At 36.6% G+C, this 24,309-nt stretch overlaps 1 protein-coding gene across 4 annotated transcripts in view; it reads left to right on the forward strand.

Moving 5' to 3' along the window:
• DPP6 (dipeptidyl peptidase like 6) overlaps positions 1-24,309 on the forward strand; it is a 1,262,248-nt gene that overhangs the window by 1,073,840 nt on the left and 164,099 nt on the right. For all 4 annotated transcript variants that reach the window (XM_007504650.3, XM_001364425.4, XM_007504651.3 and 1 more), the window contains exon 10: positions 1,465-1,562. In XM_007504650.3, coding sequence (XP_007504712.1) covers positions 1,465-1,562 — 98 coding nt within the window. The remainder of the gene's footprint in view (positions 1-1,464; positions 1,563-24,309) is intronic.

Genomic DNA, 24,309 nt, shown 5'->3' on the forward strand with positions numbered 1-24,309 from the left:
TTTATATCTTCCTCTCTGCCTCTTAAATCATTTCTTCCTCATGCAGTTCTCTTCAACTGAGCAGAAGAAACATCATCCCTCTTCCACCTGATAACCTTTCAGATACTTGAATTCTCATGTCCTCCCTGTCCTTCTCTTCTCTGAACTAAACATCCCCACTTCTTCCAACCAATCAGAGCTCTTTGGTGTTAGAAACACAGCATGGATATCTCCCTACTTGGTTGGTTGATTCGTGTACTTCGTAGAGGAACAAAATGGCGTCATCACATGATGGGGTCATTATGCAATGTGGCTGACTGACTAATTAGACTAAGACAAGCTCAGAAGGCTGTATCTCAGGTTGGGCACAAATAGCCTATATAAACATTAAGAATGGAGATGTCTAAATTTGCAAATTTCATGTTTCTTTTGCGCTACTGCAATTCTGCTTTGCACATAGAGCATGAATCTTCTTTGATATGGCTATGAGTTTGACCCTGAATGTATGATCACATCACTCCCTCTCACACCTTAGGGGGAAAAGGCATCAGAAAAGTAGAGACCCCTCATTTCAGGTGTTTCATTCAGTTTCTGATAAACCCAGGGGCAAATTCCCTTAGGTATGAAATATACTATGCTCTAGCATTCTTCAGAACTAAACATGTGTGGATTAAATAGAAGGTCTTTTTCATTTCCTAGCCAAAAGCATTTTATAGTCCCTTCTCCTAGAATTGCTCCTCAAAATAAGATTCCTCACCTTGTTGAAAAATATATTTGATTTATTTCTATACTGTACCCAAGATTTACACTTAGGAACCAGGAATATACTTTTTGCATATCACTGAACCCTTATATTTCCAGTAGTTTGGTGAGCTCATCCTCTGGGCCACCCACTTATGTTCTTTCTTATGTGTCCTCTGTTCTCTCTTTCCTGGCCAAAACAATTGTATTTCAGGCCTGTAATATGTTTGGTGGGTACACATCGCCACCAAACTGGCAATGTTTGGCGTATAAGCAGATCTCAAATCAGAACAATGTACCAGATCTTTTTTGGAAGGCCTTAATTTCATCCCACTTGTGTGCAGTGAAAACTATTCTTGAATAATTTCTGCTTTGCTCTGTAATCTTTGCTCCTTCTCACTTTCCTAATTTCTGATTTCTCCCTCTTCTTTCTTAGGGAAGATGATAAGGGAAATGGATGGTAGACAATGGGAAAGTGTTGTAGAGAGGAAGGAAGAGAGAAGGCAAATTGGGAAGGAAAATAACAAATCCTCTTTCCCATCTCTCAACCTCCAGCCAAGTGTTAAATATTTCAAAATAGAGTGTTTCAGCCAATCTCTATGGAGAATTGAATTTTCTGGGTATGTCTAATTGGTATCCATAGGTTTATATAGCCCATGAAATAAATGGGAAAATGCTTTACAAGGCAAAAAAGTACTGTCTCAATTATTACTTACTGTCTCCTTGTTCCCTTTTGTATCCTAGGCTGGATGTGAAAATCCAAGCATTTCTTTACATGTCATCGGTTTAAATGGGCCCACCCACTATCTGGAAATGACACCACCAGATGATCCAAGAATGAGGTTTGCTTCCTTATGTTTTCCCTATAGCACGTATTAGTATTATATTTTCATCCCAATATTCCAATCATTTTATTTTATCTTTGTCAGTATGAGCTTCTCAGGAACAGACTTCCTTCAAAGGGTTTCGACACTGGCTTATTACCTATTCTATCATTGATCTCTTTGGGAAGTTAGGGTTAACACTTTTTGAACAACAGAATTTCTCTAAAGCAGAGCATGCCTAAAGTCATCTCTTTTGTTATCATAATAATAGTTTTTTATTTGAAATTAATCTTTTCTTCAAAGATATCCTGATTAAGAGCCATCTCTATAGTTCCAGTGAAAAGATTCGATTGGAGCCAAAATCTCAAATGCTGTAGAGAATAAATTTATTTCTAAGGCTCATTTAGAAAGGTTTATGAGAGGAATTCTAACCATTCCCACTCACACTGGAACCTTTTCTGCCACTTCTATACCTCATCCTAACTACAAGTGCCCATATATACAGAACTGTAATTAACCATTGCCCCCAGCTAGGGTCAGGAGAGGGGGAGGCAGCACTGAGATGTAGCAATCATCGGAAATGTGGCCATCAATAGAGACAGCCCACCAGGATACCATGAGCTTTCTAAGATACAAGAGAGAGGATAAACACCCCTGGGAAGAGGCTGGGAGCAGAACAAGACAGGATAGGAAGTAGGCTACTGAAGAGTGCTCTTGGCCCCCTGCAATCTTCTTTCTTGGAACAACGTTCTGGTGGCTCTGCCCTAGTTGCAGTTTATACATTGAACTCTAGGAAGGAAGTAGATCAGGCATGGAAGCGTAGAGATACTATTGCTTGATAGTTTATATATCACAAGCTGAACTGATTTAGATCAGAATTAACACTGACCCTCAGCACTTTCTCAGTAGGGTTTGAGTCTTGCTTTTCCTCTAGCTTGGGATGTGAAAATTCAGTTATCAAACTGCAGTTTCTAGTAATTAATTTAGGATCTTTACTGTAGAGCTAAAAAGGAATGATAATGGTAATAATGATGATGAGCCACATTTATATAGCACCTACTATGTGCCAGGCACTTGGATAAATGGTTTAAAGATATTATCTCTTTTGATCCTTCTCAGCAGCCCCAGGAATCAAGTTCTATTATTGTTCCCATATGATGATTGAGGAGATTGAGTCAGAGGTTAAGTGACTTGCCCAGAATTATACAACTAGTAAGTTTCTGAAACCAGATTGGAACTCAAGTCTTCCTGATTCCAAGCCCAGCATTCTATCCATTGAACCTCTCAAGGATTTCAGAGACCATCTCTACCAACCCCCGCATTTTGCAACTGAAGAAATTGCAACCCATGTTAAGTTTGATAAATTGCCTAAGGTCACATAAGTAATGTCAGAAGTGGGATTTTAACTCAGGGCTTCAGACCCCAGAGACCATTTTTATTTTGTTTCATTTTGCTCACTATACCACACTGCCTCCTTAGACTTAACAGACCTGAGTCCACTCCTGTACCCTTTGCTTATTGCTTCCAAAACCCATAGATTTAGAGCTGAAAGGGATATTTGAGATTATCTAGTCCAATCTCTCATCTTGAAGTTGAGGAAATGGAAGCCAAAAGAAGTTAAGTTAAGTTACAAGCCCAAGATACTCTGAAATTGTTTTCCACATCAGCGTTGCGGTAAATAGCAGAGGCATATGTTAGTGCCTTCACTTCTACCTCTTAGTTTCCCTGGCTTCCTCTAAAGACTTTGCTCCACTTCCTTCTGTAGGACACCTTTGCTAGTCCCCCAGTTGCTAATGCCTTCTCCTTTGGGATTATTACCATATACTTTTTGTACGTATTTTGAATATACCTAGTACATGTCTCTGCCATTCAAATTTAAATTCCTTGAGGGCAGGGACTGTGTACCAAGTTGATAAAGGGCAAGAGAGGTATAGTGTTTACATATAACATATATTATCATAATAGAATAGATCAGTCATTCTGGAGAGTTCTGGTGAACATTTCCATTTGCCTTCCTTCAAATGAGTGAGTGAACAAACATCTGTTAAGCACTGTACTAAGTTCTAGGAATAATACAAAAGCCAAGACAACTCCTTCCCTCAAGGAGCTTCCATTTAAAGCCCTTTTTTGTCTCTAGAGAAAGTTGGAGCTTCAATAGAGACTCCTAGTTAAGTCTATAGCTATTGGTCTAAGGGTTTCCTTTTCCTTTCTCCATTGCATGGTCCACTTCTTTGTAGCAAACAGTCAGAAGACAATAAAAATCAGCTTCTCTTTTTGTAAAGAGAAAACCCATTGTAAAATACATACAGTGGATAAACAGTTTCAAAGAGAATGGGTAATTCCAAAGAATAAGCAATGCCAGTTTGGACAGCAGTGAGACAAGGGGAAGGGAGGAAGTAGAGAGGGAATAATTTTTCCAGATCACAATAGTAGCAGCAGTTGGGGTAAATGCAAGGTTCTGTCTAGGGATATCACCCCTTAAATGGATTTGTGAGTCAGGTGAGACTCCAATTGCTCATGATTACATTCAATTGGGAATAGCAGCACCCTTCACTTGCAAATTGTCATAGGCATGCCAGATCTCTCCTCTAACTAACATACCTAAGGTAGAAAGCAGCTGATATCTGACATTAAATTGCTATTTTAAAAATGTTTTCCCTGACCTCTAAGGCTCTCCATGGTGCTTTTTCCTCTAGAAAACAAGTTGGTCTTGGAGTCAGGAAAGCCAGCTTTAAATTAAGCCTCAAGTATTTACTAGCAGTGTAACCTTTAGCTCATTCTTTAACTTCTCTGAATCCCAGCTTCCTCATTTGTAAATTGAGTGAGTTGGACTAAGTGACCTCCAAGACTCTTTCTTGTCCTAAATCTATGATCCTGTGATTCTAATATTTTTACTGCCTCCATTATTGGGTTGTCTTGAAGAAAATGTTTTACATACTTTCAAATGCTGAACTTGATGTTATTATTACTGTAAAGCCAACAATCAAGTCAGAGACTAAGCCATAATCTTTTACCATAGTCCATGGTCCTCCCATGAACTACTTCCAGAGGTAAGATTTCAAGACATCCATAGAAATTATCAAATGCATTTGCAACTAGCACTAATGTAACTTTGTAAATGAACATCCCCCAAATCCTCTAAAGATGTTTGAGCAGCTTATCTTCTTATTAAAAGTGTCAAAGGGAACAGAATGTAATCTGAGACCTAACTCTTAGATTTTACCTACATTAAGATCAATTTAGCTTTTTTATTTTAATGCCATGGGAACTGAGTCCATGATAATGGCCAGGTAGCTATCTTAATAGCCAGAACACTTCAATCTGGATATTTTATTTCAATTGTTTCTAAATATGATCCATCCTTAAAAGTCTAGTCAAAGTTCATTCCTTTCCAAAAGCAATTTCTTTTTTTTATTAATTTTGTCAATTTCAAACATTATTCCCTGGTTAAAAAAATCATTTTCTATTCCTCCCTCCCCTCCTGTAGCCGAGGCTCAATTCCATTGAGTATTACATGTGTCTTTGATCAGAATTCATTTCCATATTGTTGGTATTTGCACCAGGATGTTCATTCAGAGTCTACATCCCCAGCCAAATCCCCCTCAACCCATGCAATCAAACAGTTGATTTTCTTTGGTGTTTTTACTCCCACAGTTTTTCCTCTGAATGTGGATAGTGCTCTTTCTCATACGTTCCTCCAGGTTGTTCAGGATCACTGCATTGCCACTAATGGAGAAGTCCATTACATTCAATTGTACCACAGTCTCTGTGTACAATGTTCTCCTGGTTTTGCACCTTTCACTCTGCATCACTTCCTGGAGGTTATTCCAGTCTCCATGGAATTCCTCCACTTTATTAATCCTTTTAGCACAATATTATTCCATCACCAACATATACCACAATTTGGAGGGCATCCCCTCATTTTCCAATTTTTTGCCACCACAAAGAGCTCAGCTATGAATATTCTTGTACAAGTCTTTTTCCTTATGATCTCTTTGGGGTACAAACCCAGCAGTGTTATGGCTGGGTCAAAGGGCAGACAGTCTTTTATCACCCTTTGTGCATAGTTCCAAATTGATCTCCAGAATGGTTGGATCAATTCACAACTCCACCAGCAATGAATTAATGTCCTGACTTTGCCACATCCCCTCCAGCATTCATTACTTTCCTTTGCTGTTATGTTAGCCAATCTGCTAAGCAAAAGTCTTTTCTAACTTCTCCAGTCCTCTGTTTTCTCCCTTCTATAATTACTGTCAGTAATGCACAATTTTGTACCTGATGTATAATCAGTGTATAAGTCATATCCCCACTCAAATTATCACTGTTTCAAAGTTGTGAACTGATCTCATTGCTATTATCTGGTACCCCAACACAGTGTTGAGCTCATATGAAGTAATCAATTGATAAATTCAAATAAATTTAATTTCAATGTTCAATAAGACTTAATTGAACATCCATGATCCTTTCAGTTGCTAGTTAGTCTTAGTTAGTTAGTCTGATGAAGAAGATCTCTCTACTGTATATAGGTAGAAAGTTCTGGGTCTATGATCTTTCCAATAGACTACTTTCAGAGGCAAAATTCAAGCACATCTCCAGGAATAGCTAAATACATTTGAAAGTACCACCACTAAACTTTGGAAATAAATACTCCCCAGCTTGACTTTGAGCAGCTTGTCTTGCCACCAAAAGAGGATCAGAAGCCAGTCTACCCTCTGTGGTCATGGCAGTCTTAAAGAGCTGTGACTCCCAATAATAGATAATCAAGTATTTTTCTCCATCGGTACTTCACGCAGAAGTATCATCCATAGATAGACCATGGTAAATAGATAGACTTGTTAGCATGACACACCGACTTTCCCATCTCACTGTATATGGGTTGAGTCTTGATGAAAAACCCTGACTGCAATTGTTTAAACACCCTTTTTTATTCACTCCTTAGTATTTCTCAGGCATGTTCTCTTCCCAATACCACTGGCTAGATAGTGACTTAAGGTTGTTCTGTGAACTAGAAAGAGCTATTCCATTCTATAATAGTAATATTGATGAGGAGCAGCTAGGTGGCTTAGTGAATTGAGAGCCAAGCCTAGAGAGGGGGTGGTCCTGGGACCAAATTTGGCCTCAGACACTTCCTGGCTGTATGACCCTAGGCAAGTCACTTAACCCTCATTTCATAGCCCTTGCAATTCTTCTGCCTTGGTATTAATTCTAAGACAGAAAGTAAAGTTTTAAAAATAATAATATTGATGATGATAATAAAGAGTATATAGAATTCACATAGTGCTTCAAACTTTGCAAAGCACTTTTCACATTTTATTTCATGTGTTCCTCACAACAACTCTGAGAGTTAGGTGTTATTATTATCCCCATTTTCTACAAGATGACGTTAATTGATAGCTCTAATACCAGTTGTGCCACAAATCCTGAAATAAGAGAAACAAAGTCACTATTTGCAGTTACCTTATAGCTATCATGTGTGATCTGCACTGAGGAGTCATCTACAAAGTAACATTAAGGGATCAACATACAGAATTTAGAAACCCAATTTGACCAAGAGCCAAACAAGCACTTCCAGGCTTTAGGAAATGGCAGGACTCGTTGATCTGAGAAAATCAATGCTAAAAAAAGTGATTTGGTATCTCTTGTGGTTTAAGGAAGTAAATGGAAGTGATGTACCATGTGTGTTTTTGTCAAATTCACCTCGAGATGCCTGCTCAGACAAAGAAAACATGGTCTGACCATAGGTCTTTCTAAAGCTAAAGATCTGGAATTAAAATTCAGTCCATACATAAGAATATCACTTTGGAGACAAGTGTCAGACAGATACATTTTTTAAAAATTTATAACAAAACATTTCAGGCTGCATCCAGTACATAAACAAGTCTCTTTCTCTCTCTCTCTTGCTAATGACCTCTTAGATTGCCCACAATGTGGCTAAAAAAAATAAAAGTAGATATAGCATGATTCAAAGTTTAATACTGATGAAGTGCTTTTCATGCATTCCAGTTTGAGCCTCACCGTAACCCAGTGAGTTAATACCTAATCCTAATACCATGTGTTGCTGAACTCATTTTGTAAATAAAGAAGCTAAGACTCTCAGAGATTGAGTGACTTAACTATGGCCACATAACTAATAATGACTGAGGATGGGATTTGAACCCAGATCTTCCCAACTCCAAGTTTAGCATACTATGTGCATATGTAGGTATTTAGATAGAGCCAAACATACATCCATAAATACATGTGTGTATGTGTATTACAGATTGAGTTGAGTTGACGTTCATAAAATTTTAGGGGAAGCAGACAGAGCACCTCTGCTCCAGTGTCATATGTTTCCAGCTAGAGTCACTGAGTATTGAACTGTGTCCCCAAATATTAAAGTGATATTAAACAGCTCAACTGAGCCACTTCACATATTTCTACAATCTGAATCAAAATGGCATTCATTCAGCTACGATGCTGCCCTGAGATGTATAGATGAGTATAACAGAAGCTAGAGTTTTCTAGTAGGCAGTTCAACTAGAAAAGGAACAGAGTTATAATTAGTAGTTTGAGGACCTGGGACAAACAATTGGAAGCAGCCCTGCAATAAGCAGTACTAAATTCCCTTCAGTGAACCATGAAGAAAAGGAGACCTTGACACTGTGCTGTGGGACAGCACTTTCAGTAGAGAGCCTACCACCAGGAGAGAATGACGCTGGGAAAGATCTCACCTAGTTGGAATAGTAGGAACAAGAATCAAAAGGAAGAAAGGAAGTGAATTTCTACAGGGCTGAAGGAGAAAAAAATTCTGTATTGTCCTTACAATTGTACCAGCTTTTAAAATCATTACTCTACAAACTCCAGCCGAGTTGTTCTATAAAGAAAATTTCAAAACAAATAGTTGCTAATTCTTCAGATCCCCATCTTTTCAGTGGAATAATCCCACCAGTTAGAAACTGAAACCTGATAGAGAATAAGGTTTACTCTGGACTGCAGTCTACTCTGGCCAAGAAGTGGAAAAAGGAGCTTGATTGTTTATTGGAGTGCTTTGAGGGCAAGATGTAGGGAACTAGTTGATTAGCAGGCTCCTCAAGAGCAGGAAGCATCGGGGAATTAAAATGCAGTTCTGCCTGCCCCCAACTCTGTCTCTGTCTCTGCCTGGATTATACACAGCAATCTCTTTCAGCCCGCAAGACATCCCTTTCAGCTGAGAATACAAACACTAAATGTTGCAGAATAGAGCCAACCTTTCAGGAAACTGCACGTGGTACAAGACAGAATGACTCAGAAGATTAAAAGGAAAAATCTAAAGCAACGCAGTTATCAGTCCTGTTTCTCTCCTGGGTCCTAGCTAGGAGGACTAAGTTATGCCGAAACATCTTTATATGAATGATTGTGTCAGCTGGATAAAAACACACACACACTTTTTGCAAAGAAATTATTAAAATAGCTAATAGTCACAAACAATTTGGGCATTTATTGAAGCACAAAGGAGAGTGACTGATAAATGGACTACCTTTTGAGGGAGTGAATTTTTGCATTACTAATATTATTCAAACAGAGTGTGTATGGCTACCCTGTTAGAGAAGAGAATCTTTCATCAAAAGAAAAGTTGGATTTGACCATAAGGTCTCTTCTAAGTTTAAGAGTCTAAGATTTTCTGACATATAATGATGTACTATAATAAGAATAATAGACAGTACTTTTAGGTAAGCTGAGTCAGCAACATGCCCTTGTGAAGCACAATAACTTTTAATATTTCTCTGCTTCCTAGATTGAGAGAACAGGAACCATAGTTAGTCCAGAGATGTCAAACATCCTTCCATACATTACTGTCCACAATACTTCCAAGTGATGCCTGAACTATGTTAAAATCTAATTAGAATATATTTAACAAAATAAAAATACAAAGGGACATCGATAATGTCAATATGCAATTTTCTAAGAAAATATACATCCTGTTGAGATCCTTAAGTTTGGATTAGTGGCACCTGTGTCTACTTGAGTTTGATACTACTAATATAGTCTAACACCTTCATTTTATAGAGAAGAAAACCAAAACTTCAAGGTGTGAAGTAATTTACCCAAGATCATACAGTTAGCTAATGATCAAGCTGAGACTAGAACTCACATCTCCATTACTCACACCTTTCTCCATTGTGCTGTGTTTTCTATTGCAATAGGTTTTAATTCCTCTAAACAAATTTTGAAGTTCTCTCAATTTGGCCACATTTACCTATAACAATAATCTTTACCATCATCATTAATAAAGAGTTGCAGGTCGTCTATTATGTGCAAAGCTCTGTGCTTTATACTAGGGATTCAAAGAAGTAGAAAATATGGTTGCTGTCCTAGAGCTTGCTCTTTAAGGTGGAACCCCCATGCCCAAGCATGTTATAATCAGACTGGACTTAGTGTCCTAAAAACTCACTTTAGTTATTCCCTTTACTTAGGTTCTTTTTCCCACTAAAAATTACTTTTCACTCAACTTTTCCAAATTTTCAGATTATGCCACCTTAATCTGTAATTCAATTCACTTTTAAATTCTATCTGGTCCTAGGTTGGGGGGATTGGGGGAGTTTATTTGGGATTTGTTCCATTTCTTTTTCTGAAATTCAGTTATTTAAATTCCCTATTTTTGTTCTATTAACCTGGGCATTTTGTGTTTTATAAAGGTTTAGGTTTTGTTGTGTAAATATCCATAAAATTTCTATTTTTATGTAAATATCCATCTATTTCATTTAAATTATTGACTTTATTGGCATATAATTAATTCTAATATCCCATAAATATGGAAATATTTTTGCAAAAAAAGTTTGAAAAAAAAAACAGAAAATGAAGGGATCCTGCCTTCTCTGATACAAATATGAACTTTATACCTAAACCAGGCAGCATCAGAACAGAGAAAGAAAATGATAGACAATGCTAATGAATATTGACATAAAATATTTAAATAATATTTTAGCAAAACAACTACCACAATATATCAGAAAGATTATACACAGATTATGATTTCTCCATTCAGTCTTCCCTTAATATTTCAGCCTTTCTTAATAAGTAACTATTATTGCACTTGTTTTCTGTACCACACAGTGAACTACCTAAATTTTATCTATTACTTCACATAATTCTCATATTGGTTTATGCTATTTAGTCTTGAATTTTTACATTAGATCATGCATGCCTTAAAGGCAAGAATCGAACCTGACACTAATTTTTAAAAAGAAATTCCCATACTGATATTTTGTTTTCACATCCTTCCTCCTCTCCTCTCCCTGTATAACAAAGATTTCTTTGTTATATGAAAAATGAACAAAATCAATCAATACATTTTTAAAATTGACAATTTTTGCAAAGTTCCCACATCTCTTGCAAAGTGTATACACTGATTCCTCATACAAAAAATCTTAGCCCATAATATGTGTACAGTAGATGCATATTGTTTGATTATTAAAGATAGCCACACTAAGTATTTTTGCTTCACAGCCTATCACCCAAAACATTACTTCTTCTTTCTCACTTATAGCTGCCTCCAACATGGCCATTGCACCACCAGCCTCTTTCCTAAAAAGAGACTAAAAGTAAATAAAAATCATTTTAGCTTTTTTGTGAACATCTCTGCTAAAATATTGTTGGAATACATGTGTGACTAGCTGAGAATGAAGATGAAAGTCAAAACCGTTGCTGTAAATTAGATTTTTTATCTTTTTATTATTTTTTATTTTCATGTAGCTCTACCAGAGCTATAACTATATGGATATAAGAATTCTGAAATGGTTCTTTGTGGTAACACTAATAATACTAAAAGCAGCATGGAAATCCTATTCCCTTTTGAAACGCTGGGAAGCTAAGTGGCACAGTAGGTAGAATGCCAGACTTGGAGTTAGAAAGATGAGTTCAAATCTGATCTCAGACACTACTTATGTGACCTTGGGCAAGCCATTTAACCCTGTTTGCCTCAGTTGCCTCATCTGTAAAATAAGCTATAGAAGGAAATGGTATCCTTGCCAAGATAACACCAAGGGGTCTTGAAGAATTGAACACTGCTGAATAACTGAACAACAACTGTCACATACTCTAAGGATCAAAACTAAAATGTATGAGTACCCCTAATTTGAGTCATGGGTCAAGTGACTCCTCACTACACTTAGATTTTCCTAAAAAGAAGTTAACTTGATAGCCTTTAATTTATGTAAGATTAAAGGGACTGATCACTGCCTAAACTCCCTTGAGTAGTTGGATCAAAGATGGTCCAGATTTATTTTGAGAAAAATTTCTTTCTGGAGGAGTTTTTTTTTTAATTTATTGGCAATTTCTATAGGCCCATTAGCTACCTTCCAAAGGAGTGATAGAAGCTTAAAAGTTCTAATTTGACTTTTAAAGATCTCTACAATCTGGCACCACTATCACTTTCCAGATTTATTTTTCCCTTTTAGTAAGTTTATGAACCAGTCAGACTGGACTACTCACTGCTCTTCCAAATGTATTCAATGTTCTTTCCTTGAAAACAAATAGATAAATATGCAGAAAGACAGTCAGGTAGATAGGAACATTAATTAATCACTTGCTATGTGCCAAGTACCATATTAAGCTCTGGGGATAAAAATATAAGCAAAGAATTTGTTTTCTTCCTTCTTTGCTCATTGAATAGTTCTATCTATCCTTTAAAGCTCCAATGCCACTCCTTCTCCAAAGTATTCTCTAATTCTACCAGTAATCAATGATTTCCTTCTCAAAACATTTTAAATTCTCTAATGTACCTATTATATTGTGTAGTCTAGTACTTATGTTTGGATCATCCTTTTATTAAAATATAAGGTACAGAAAGTCAGATATCATGCTTTATCTAAACTTTACCCAATATAGTAGGTGCTTAATGTTGGATAGGTAAATGAAAAAAATTGAGACAATGAAACAGAAGGAAGTCTTGCACTTCTTGGTGTTCCTTAAATCATTTATAGATACCTGCCAATTTGTAAGGCGAACTCAGCTACTAGCATTTGCTTCCAGCTGCCATTTTATATATTGGATTGATTGCCCCTGACATAACTGTTCAGAAGGATTTTTCCTCTGGTAACAAATTAAAGCCAGAAAATGTAAGAGAGAGGATTTCTTTCTGGGTGACATTTTTCTCTGTTTCATTTTATTGGAATAGAACAATAATGATGCTCACAATGTATAGTTCAGTGGTCTTCTGAACAAGGTCAGGGTGGAAGTATTGGGGAGAAAAACAATCTTTACCACCATCACCTACAGAAAATCCTCTCTTCTTTCTCCTGCCTCATCTACTGGTTCTGACTTCTATTCAAACTCTCAGCAATGGAACAAAAGTGTAACACTATATCTTCCATTGAGGAAATTTAATTTATGATAATATACTTCAAGCAACAATTTGCCCTCAATTCACATCACCTTTCCTTTTTGTGAGACTGACTTTATCTCTGACATATCTATGCAATTAAAGACTTTTGCTCTCAGGTATGCACGGTTGTTGATACCCAGATGAGGAAAATGACAATGCAGAAGAGAGATTAGATTTCTACTGTTACCATTTTGCCCCAATATCCTTAATCCTAGGGCTAGATTTTGGAAAGAAAAATGATGCGTTCAATTTTGACTTTGACATTCCTATGGGATCTTCAACTAAAGATGTCCAAGCACAGTTGGAAATGTGCAACTGGAGTTCACATGGTTAGAAATCAGAGCTGCATATATATATATATAGTTTTGGCACTGTCTGCACTCAAGTGGTAATAATTGAAGCCATAGGAGTAGTTGGTATTGACAAAAGAAAGCAGTTTATTCATGAGCCAATAGGAAACCTTTGAGGTAGTTTGAGTAGACAAGTAAAATGATTGGATTTGGGTGGACCAAAGATGAATCTGGCAAGAGTATAAAGGATGTGTTGGTAGAGGAAGGAAATTATGGAGTAACTGTTGAACAAGCCCAGAGATAATTTCTAACTATTCATCTCAGTAGCTAAGCAAATCTTTTCTTCCATTTACCATTTTTTCTCAACACATTTGTAAAAACCTTTGCCCGTACCTTGGAGTTCCAAGAAGTGACAAAGCAATTCAATACTAATGAGAGTGACACTATTTTATATGTATTTTATAACAAACAAAGAAACTAATTTAAATTGACAGATGATCCTCCAGGAAAATATCATTGTATGAACACTTAAGTGTCCTTTTTAGCTAGAACCTCATGGGATTATGTAAAATCACCTCATTTCTTAACTGGGCTCAGTTTTATACCTTGTATATGACCTATCACTCCTCCTAGCAATAAACTACATGAAGATATTCTACTTGAAAGAAAGAATTGGTTCACATTTGCATTTTCATTCCCAGGACCTACAATAATGTCTGGAGCATAATAAACAAAATATTTATTGATTGATGTCAGAAACCTCATGTATAACTGTATATACATATCCCACTAATAAGCTTCACTGTTGAACATATTGAATGTTGAACAATTGCATGAGTAAATGAATGAGAAAGTAGTAGATAACTGAGCTGCTTTAGGAAAAATCCCATTTCTTCTTCTAGGAATCCTCACTCTATGGTATTTTGATACCATCTTTTTTTTAATGCAAGAATCATACTTTTCAAAATTCCTTCTGTCCTTCTTTTATACTGATTCAAATGCTATTCTTCCCTCAGTACCTATTTACAGACTTAATTCTTTGAAGAAGCCATCCCTGATGAATCCAACTGCTCAAAATTCTAAAAGGAGTCAATAATGGTTCAGTGTCACCCACAAGCCAGGTGATCTAGGATGTCTACTATTCTACAGCTTTATCAATGGCTCAAATAAAGCCATAGATAGCATGATTATCAGGTTTTCAAATGGCACTAAAGTATAAGGAAATTGCTAAGTCAATGGATGACATTCAGGATTCAAAAAGATCTTACTAGCCTAGACCCGTGATGGCAAACCTTTTAGAGACTGATTGCCTAAACTTCAATCCTCATGCTGTAGGTGAGCCCCTTTCCTTACTCCAGACAGGGGAGGGAGGAAGAGTTCCCATTGGGCTACTAGGCAGAGGGACAGGTCATGTAAAAAATGTCCTCAGGTATGGGTAGAGAGGGGAAAGGGAACAGCCCCCTCTGGCATGTGTGCCATAGGTTTGCTAACAAGGGCCTAGAACATTGGACCAAATCTAAGATTAACTTTAATAGTGATAAATCTAATGTACTATAGACCAAATCTAAGATGCAATTTAATAGAATATCTTTAGAGGCAGCATAGAGTAAGAGATGACAGGCTGTCCACAAAGTCACAAAGACCTGGATTCAAGTTTTACCTCTGACATGTACTTGCCTTGTAATATAGCGAAATAACTTCACCACTAAGTTATAGATAAATTGCTGATCTACATTGATTAAAGGAACTTTCACACCAAGAATTCTCAACAATAGTGAAATCACAGGTCTAGACCAAAAAAATGTAAATCTTGTATTTGAGGTTTTTTTTTAATCATCTTCACAAGATAGCAGAGAAAGGTGTTGCTAGATGGCAGTTTGTCTGAGGAAAAAATATGGCAGTTTTAGTGAGCTGACAGTTTAATACGAGAGAGAACAGTATGCCCCAGTAGCCAGTAAAGCTAATGAAATATTAGGCTGTATTAAAATAAACAATGCCCCCCTCCCCAAGGAAAATGCTAGTATCACTCTCCACTGCCCTGGCCAGAACTTATCCATAGCATTATGTTCTTTTGGAATGCCACATTCTAGTGAGAGCAATGACATACTGGAACATGTTCAAAGAAGAACAAACAAGATAGTCAATAAGTAGCTAAACCTTTATTAGGTACCTCCTCTGTGCCAGGGACAGGGAATACCAAGATAGAAAATAATGAAATAGCTCCTGCTCCCAAGGAACTTGCATTCCTTGACTATCAGAAGAGGTAACATGTACATATGTAAGGATATAGAGAAAATACAAAATGAGATGCTGATGCAGGGTATTAAGGGAGGAAACTAGCAATTGAGGGGATGAGGAAAGCTTTTTGTAGAAGATGGTGCTGTACCTCAGTCTTGAAAGCAGTGAAGGATTCTGTGAGGTTGACTTGAGGAAAGAGGAAATGCCAGGCATGGATTATAGCCAGGGCAGTGGCCCAGAGATGACTGAAGTGTCTAGGATGATGCAGAACCTAGAGATCATGTCATATAAAAATGGGACAAGGATACTGGATATAGTCAGATTAGAAAAGAAGAGACCTAAGAAGGTCATGATTGTTCTCTTCAAGAATTTGAAAGGCCATTATGTGGAAGAGAGATTAGACCTATTCTGCTTGACTCCAGAGAGTAGAACTAGAAATAATGAGTAGACATTGAACATAGAAAGATTTAAGTTTGATGTAAAGAAAACTCCATAATAATTAGAACAATCTAGAATGAAATGGGCTAGAGCCATTGAATTCTTTCATACTAAAGGGATTCAAGTCAAGACTGGATGAGTCTTTGGTAGGTATATTATATGTCTTTGTTCAGGGATGGATGATCTCTGAGGGGATCTTCTAATTTTGAGAGGCTATTTTTTGTGATTTTTCTAAATCTGTGTATGTCTTGAAAGGCCCTCTCTTGTGCCCTGAAGCATACTGTTGCTGTCAGGGCTCTCTCCTTGGGAAAACTTTTAAAATCAGCTCTGAATACAATGAAAAACAGGAAATGTTTGTATCTTCTATGAACATGCCCCCTAAACCCTCCAGAAAGTCAAACTTCTTTGTTCTCAAATATACAATTCAGAAGAGAGAGAGGGACATTTTCCCCTGCACTAAATCAGACCTTTTACCCTTTTCTCTTTCCTCTCCCCATTTCTGGGGTGGGGGACAAATGAGCTTTATTTTCCTGACCTATGTTTACTCTCCTTGAAAATCCTTTGGAGTATATTTTTTCTGCTTTCTGCCTTGGAGATGCTTCCTCTGAATCCTGGGAGAATCCTGCCACTTGATGTTCCAACTCTGCCCTTGCCAGATGATTGTCCACGTTCTACTAGAAGCAACTTTATTAGATGTAGAACAAGAAGGAGATAAAACAAAACCTGACAGGTGGCTTACTATGTTCCTCTAGTCCCTACTACAGCAAATGATTCCCCTGAGAGTCACAAGTGGGTTGAATTTTATACTGCTTAAAGGTCTGGCTGCTGCTGGAAAGGTGGGACAGAGGAAAGGAGAGGCTGAGAATATGACCATTTGGAAGCACATTCTCAGTGATTGGATTGGAACACTCCAAATTTGACACCAACTCCAGACTACAATCTCCTCGCACTCAGTAGTGTTCTGGTGTGGATTGTGCTTTTCTCTTTTGTTTATAACCAGCATTACTGTTTCTCACTTATTTATGATTTCTCTAAGCATTCATTCAATAAACATTTCTTTAAATACCATGATAAGGTGTTTAACAGAGGTATTGCTCTGCATTTGTCTTACTGTATGCTTACCTTTTGTTTCTTCCTAAGACAGTATTTTCATTCTCTCCGATATGATGGACCATATGCCTTTAATGCAGTTTTACCTAAAGTCTAACTTAAATTCCTTTTCCCACACACACATACACATACACTCACTCACTCACATTCATATTCTGTCTCTTTCTTTCTGAGTCTCTGTTTCTTTCTGTTGATTTATTTGCTTGTCTGTCTGTTTCTATCTCTCTGTCTTTTCTCTCTCTCTCTCTGTTTCTCTCTCTCTCTCTCTCTCTGTTTCTCTGTCTTTCTCTGTCTCTGACTCTGTCTCTGTGTGTTTCTCTCCTCTCCTTCTCTCCCTCTCCCTCCTTCTCTTCCTGATCTCTACTTTTTTCCCTTCTCTCCTTTTTCCCCTCTCCCCTGTCTCCCCACCTCCCCATCTGGGTCCATGATGCAAGCAAAGGTCAATTGTCTGTCTTAATCTACAGCTCATTTCCACTGAATCTCCCTTGCCAGAACCAGAATAAATCATGTGACATCATAGTAAAGCCAAGGACATTTTTAAGGCAAAATGCAAGGTCAATAATGATGAGTTAAATAAAGCATCAAACACTCTCACCACCCACTTCCCAAAGCTCTCAGATCTGCATCTATCTCCTGGGGTACCGATCTAGTCTCAACTCCTGTCCCTGCTGAACAGGAGCAGCATATGTTGTCCTTCATCTCAAAATGCTGGATTAGCACACACAGCATCAGCTATACTAAGTGACCCCAACTGCTTGGCACAGGAACCTGCCAGACATTAATCCTGTTGGCTATTCTGAGAATGTTTCTTGTCTGCACAGGATACCAGGGCCCATTCCCAGCTATTATTTCTTTAGCATCTCTTTCCACCTGCCCCAGGATTCTTTAACCCTATGTCTTCTCTTCTCTTCCATCCTTACAAGATTCCCATCTCCTTTAGATTGGGGTGTACTGAATGCTCCCAACTTATGTGGCTCCCAAAGGGAATTTAAGATGGATATCTCCACTCCTTTATATAGATATTTATAATAATAATAATATATAGTAATAATGATGAAGATAATTTAACAATATCGTGCATTAGTTAAACATTTACTGTGAGCCAAGTAGGGGGATGGCAAAGCAAAAAGTCCCTGCCTTTGAGAAACTCACATTCTAGTGGAGACAGTATACAAACAACTATGTGCCAACAAGATACACTTAGTTAGAGGTAATCCCCAAAGAAAGGAACCAGAATTAAAGGAACTGGAGAAGGCTCCTTGCAAAAGGTGAAAATTAGGTGAGATTTAAAGGAAGCTAGGGAAGCCAGATGAGGAGAGGAGGGGAAGCATTCTAGGCATTGGGGGGAGTTGAGGAATCTAGAGGCAACAAAAAGGCAGAATCTAATAATAAAATGTCTTGCTCAAGGACTAGTAAGGAGGACAGCATCAATAGATCATAGAGTATCTGGAGAGGAAGGGAAGGAAAAAGGAATAAGCATTTATATAGCACCTACTACTCACCAGGTGCTGTATTATTATCTCATTTGATTTTCACAAGAACTCTGGGATGTCCATGCTGTAACCCCCATTTTCCACTTAAGGAACCTGAAGTTGTATATCTTCATGAGGCTCACATAGCTGATATTTTTTTTAAATCCTTACCTTCTATCCTATCAATTCTAAAGAGTAGGCTAGGCAATTGGGGCTAAGTTACTTGCCCAGGGTCATATAGCTAGGAAGTGTCTGGGGCTGGATTTGAACCCAAGTCCTCCCAACTCCAGGTCTACTGTTCTATCCACTGTGATAACCTAGCTGCTGGGACATCGCTGAATAGTATCTCAAATTAAAACCCAGGTCTTCTTGACTCCAGGCTCAATCTATATCCATTGTTCAACCTTGCTGTCTTTGAAGGAATATATAAACAGAAAAGAAAAGTAGGAAGGGACTAGATGATGAAGGGCACTAAAAGCCAAACAGAGGAGTTTATAATTGGTCCTAGAAGTAATTAAAAGTCAGAATGTATTGAATAGGGTGATATGATATGGTCAAGCCAGTGCCTTGGGAAGATCCCTTTGATAGCTCAGTAGAGGATGGACTTGAAAACAATGTTACACCTGTCGGATTAAAGCAATTTGTATTTTTTTCCTCTTCAATTTGATTGTATGAACCATTAGGCACAATTATAAGCAAATGTATCAAGAGGCATCATCATTTCAAATTGTTTATTGGCAATTTTAAAAGTACATATTGGTCTTAATAAAATCTTTACCTTCCATCTTAGAATGAATACTAAATAGCAGTTCTAAGGCAGAAGAGCAGCAAGGGTTAAGTAATTAGGGTTAAGTGACTTGCCCAGAGTCACAAAGTTAAGAAGTGCCTGAAGTCAAATTTGAACCCAGGTCTTTTTGGCTCCAGGCCTGACTTTCTATCCCCTGAACCCCTCTGACCATAATTATTAAAGCACAAAATGATTCCTCCAAGGGATAACAACAAGGTTACCATTTGAAGCAGGGCCCTTGTTATCTGAGACAAAAGAGGTCCAATCAAATTGGAACTCTTCAAATTTTAATTTATTTTAATTAACTTTAAGAAATATCCAGATTAGTTTTGATCCTATCCATCAGCATCTTGGTCTAATTTGCCTTTTCTAAAAGGTAGAAATATTCCTTTATCTGTTCTCAGGCTTTCCCCCAGGTGTATGACTGCATATTGGAGATATTCTTGTGAGTTGGAGCTAGCCTTGGGCAAAATCAGAGCTGAACTTGGGCAAAATGGTGAGGCAGGCAATGCAACAAACTTTATCATGTATAGCTCTTTTACAGTGACTATGAAAGACACCAAACCTATCCAGAGTGATGTCCTTGCGGATACTAAAATGAAATGAAAAAGCCTTGCAGCTGCAGTTTTCTCTTTCACAGCCAAGCACTTTAAACAGAGACAATAAAATTGTTATGATGGCCATAAAAATGTTGTTAATGTGCACAACTTACACCTCTTTTACACACCCTCCATAAAAAAGTAAACAGTGGCGAGGTCTTCCCTAGATGGGTTTGTTCACAAGGTATTCTGAAGTACTTTATTACTGAGGAGAAAAGGATCGATCTAATGATTTCTCTTGATAACCTCTTATGTACAAATTGGAATCCTGGAATCAGGCAATATCAGTTAATCCATAAGCATTTATTAAGCATCTATTGTATAGTAGGTGCTAGACTCACTCCTGGAGATGACTAAATTTAAAAAATGATAGATCCTGTCCTCAGGGAGAGAGATCTTGTTATTTTCATGTCGTTTGGTTTCCATGAGGGTCATTCAGAAAAATGTCATCATAAAAAAGGCATTCTGAATAGATGCTTCAACCAAATGGAAATAGACCTTGTCTCCTACTCCTAAGCACCATAGCTGGTACGTATGTTGGAGGGATGGGGGAGGGAGGTATTGCATGGTCCTTACTGAGGAAGAACAGGAGTATGGTTGACATGTTCTATGAGAAATTGTCTCAGGAGTCTTCATGGACTGATTCCCCTCATGAGACAAACTGCAGTCTTAGCCATGTTGCATCTGACCCTTCCCTACCTTCTTTTTCCCAATAGTATTTCAAGATCTTCTTCTCTCTTTGTGTTTTAATCTCTTGGACTGTCTTTGATCATGACCTGGCTTTAAGTCTATATCCTAGATCCATGCTCACACCTGCCAACATTTTCTTTACCCCTAGTCCTGTGGATTGTTGTCTGCCTGATTGAGAAATGACAGAAATGGATAAAAAGAAATCTATAAAGATGGTTTCTTTCTTTTATTTTTCCCCTCAAGGTCACAAATAGCTCTATGTCTATTTATTGAGAGAATAATCATTACCAATATCAAGCTACCCTATTAGAGGATAAAATAATATGTTCCTCCAGCCCCCAAGACCAAGTGTACATGGAATCAGTTTTCAAAGAAAAAGAAAAACCACACTGAGTTAGCTTATAACCTATTAAGCCCAGTTCCTTGCTTGACAGGGGCATCAAAGCCCTCCTTGGAGGGAGAGCTTAGTAATTGTTGACCTACATGATATCATCAAAAGTCAGTGTGTGCCTCATATGAATCCTGAGAGAAATAAATACTGCTTTGGGCAGCTAAATGGCACAGTGGGTAGAAATCTGACCCTAGAGTCAGGAAGATCAGAGTTAAAACCCTACCTCAGATATTTGTTATCTATATACCTAGACAAGTCACTGTCTCATTCTGCCTCAGTTTCCTTAACTGCAGTCTCTTTCTTTATCTGTAAAATAGAAGTGGCAATAGCACCTACCTCCCAGCATTGTTGAGAAGAAAAAAATTATATATTATTTATGAATCAAGAGCTTTAAACCTTTAAGCAAAGCACAAAGCACTACAGAAATGCTAGCTATTATTATTTTATAATGATGATGATTAGGGATAGGGTCTAGACCTGTGATTTCTTTAGCATAAGGAACTTCAATAATTGAGTGGGCAAGTGTCTTGCCCAGGGCCACATAGCTAACAGGTGTCAAATGTAGGTGAGACCCAAAGCTTCCTTGCTGTAGATCTAGGTTTGGAGTCAGATAGACCTGAGTTCAAATTCAGCCTCAGACATTCCCTAGCTATGTGACATTGGACAAGTCTCTTACCCTCTCTTTGCCTCAGTTTCCTCATCTATAAAATTGAAATAATAATAGCACCTACTTATTACAGTTGTGAGAATTAAATTAGATAACAGTCATAAAGTGCTTAGCATAGTGCCTGGCACAACATATGCATTATAAAAAATGTTAGTTATAATAATAATAATGTTTGGATTCAGATATCCAGGAAATAAAATTTTGAAACAAGTAGGAGCTAATTACATGAGACTGTTTAAAAGTTAAAACCAGAGAATGTTTCTTTTAATTATATTTTTAATTATATTTATATATATATTTATATATATATATATATAATTTAATTATATTTTTAAGCATCACTACAACTAACTTATCTTGATAGATATCTATTTACATATAAATTACTCATGTTGAATAAAAAATAACCATTTGGGGTGATTCTTTAATATTTGTATCTCCCACACCAAGCAGAGTGCCTTACATAGGGTACATACTTAAAAATGCTTTTTTTTTGTTTATTTAGCTTTTGTGGTTATGTTGATTAATTGATTTTTAACTCTCCATCAAGATTCTTTGTCCATTGCATCTCATTCATTTTTCTTATTGTATTATACAATGGTTCTTTTATGACTTGTACTTTGTTCTTCTTGCTTTGATTTTTATATTTATTTTTTGATTTGCATTATTTCATAATGTTCTTTCCAGATTTCTTTATATTCATCTATTTCTTAGTCTTATTTGCATTATAATATTACATTACATTTATGTACCACAATTTATGTGACTATTTCCTTATTATTGGACATTTCAGCTCCTTCTAGTATCTTGCAATTACAAATAATGCTGCTATTAAAATCATTGACCATAAAACTCTCTTTTGTTGTTTTTCTTAACACTTTCATGTTATAATTTCAGTGATAGAATTATTGGGTCAAAGAGGAAATATTTTTATAACTTTTACTACATACTGCCAGAACACTTTAGAGAAAGATGCCATGCATTTTCAATGCTACCAGAAATGAATTATTATTTTTATACAACACTGTCAGCATTTAGCTTCATTGTTATTAATTTTTTATAATTTTATGGGTATGATGTTATACCTCACAGTTGTTTTCATTTGTATCTCATTAGTGATGCTAAGCATTGCAAGTAATTAACAGTATTTCTTCTTTTGGAAAAATATTTGGATTTTTTATCCATTATGAATTGGAGGTTACATTTGTGAGTTTTCAAGATGCCTTATATATTTTTAAATAATTTTTGTCTGTTTTTCTGTGAATATTTTACTGATTTTTCTTTTGTTAAATTTTTGTTGTTCGATTTTTTATTTTAAGTGAATATCTAACTGAATGTATTGACTCTTTCCTTATTAATTCCTTCTAATTGTTGAATAGAAAAAAGTAATCTAGCTTTCGAAATTAAGATAATACAGGTATTCCTTCCCTGCCACAAGAGGGTTAGGGACATGGGCTCCCATAATCTGTAAAATCCATGTAAAATTGCAATAAACATCCTTGCTGTCCCCAACCCAGTGTGTTGAAGTGCTATTCTTCTACTACAAATTTAATTTTAAGAAAAAAATTACATAGCTGTTCATTTATATTATTGATGAATAAGATCCTTATTTTATAGGTATTATAGATGAGTACATATATTTTATGCACTTAAGAATTACAAAAACTTTAAAGATATTTCTACATTTGTATCTTTTGTGTGTTGTATGCTGGCTTTCATGTTCTTTTCATAAACTTTAACTTTTTGCTTATTTTAACTTTAACAAAGAAATTAGGTATTTTAACAATATTAAAAGATGAAATCCATTGGTATAAAATACTATATAATTTAGGCATTTCTGAGTTTCTAAACTTTTTCTCTGTTGTCTGCTGGCCTTCATGTCTTGTCTGTGGCTTCTGCAAAACTCTAAAAACATTTCCAATTAATTTTTTCTGCTGACCCATGAAACTGTGTTGGGAAAATTAGTGATGTAGAAGGGATACCTCTATTATTCTATTTTCCTCTGTCTTTTTATTTCTATTTACATTTAAAACCAGAAAACTTTTTATAGAGATACTGATGAATATTAGAGCTGGAAGATCCTTAGATTTAATTTAGTCATACACGGTCTTCTCTACTCCCCTCATATTAGATAGATGAAGAAACTGATACCCAGAGGGGAAAAAAAAGCAATTTGCCCAAGGTCACATAATTGTTTAGTTGTACACCAGGGACTAGATTACAGAGCTCATTTAACTATACTATCTAGGTACTATGTATCCTGTTCTGTTAATCTAGGCAGTTTATATTTTTTGGAAATATTCATGCAATTCATTTACAATTTTCTATTTTATTAGCATAAAAGTGGGTAAAATAGTTCCTAATAATTTCCTTTCTTTCTTCTTCATTGTTATTTTCACCATACTTTTCTCCTTTTAAATAAATGACACTATTCTTTCATTAACAGTACCTGAAAGGGGTGGTTGTTGGGATTTAAAAAAAGAGTTTTGCATTAAGGAGCTAGCCAAAGTCCTTTAATTTGAAACTTTTAAGGAGGAAAAGTCAAAACATTTAACTGGAGATGCCCAAATGAACATACAGAGAGAAGGTAGGATAAACAAGGGGAAGATACTAGGGTATCATCAATCTTCTTAATAGGGGAAGCAGATGGTACCTCCAGAAGTAGGCATTAGCCAACAGCCACAAAACAGGGTAGAGAAAGCAGAAACACAGTCAGAGATGTTGCTAGAAAGCCTTGGGCAT

The sequence above is a fragment of the Monodelphis domestica genome, chromosome 5, assembly GCF_027887165.1.
Source record: "Monodelphis domestica isolate mMonDom1 chromosome 5, mMonDom1.pri, whole genome shotgun sequence".
Classification (NCBI taxonomy): Eukaryota; Metazoa; Chordata; class Mammalia; order Didelphimorphia; family Didelphidae; genus Monodelphis; species Monodelphis domestica.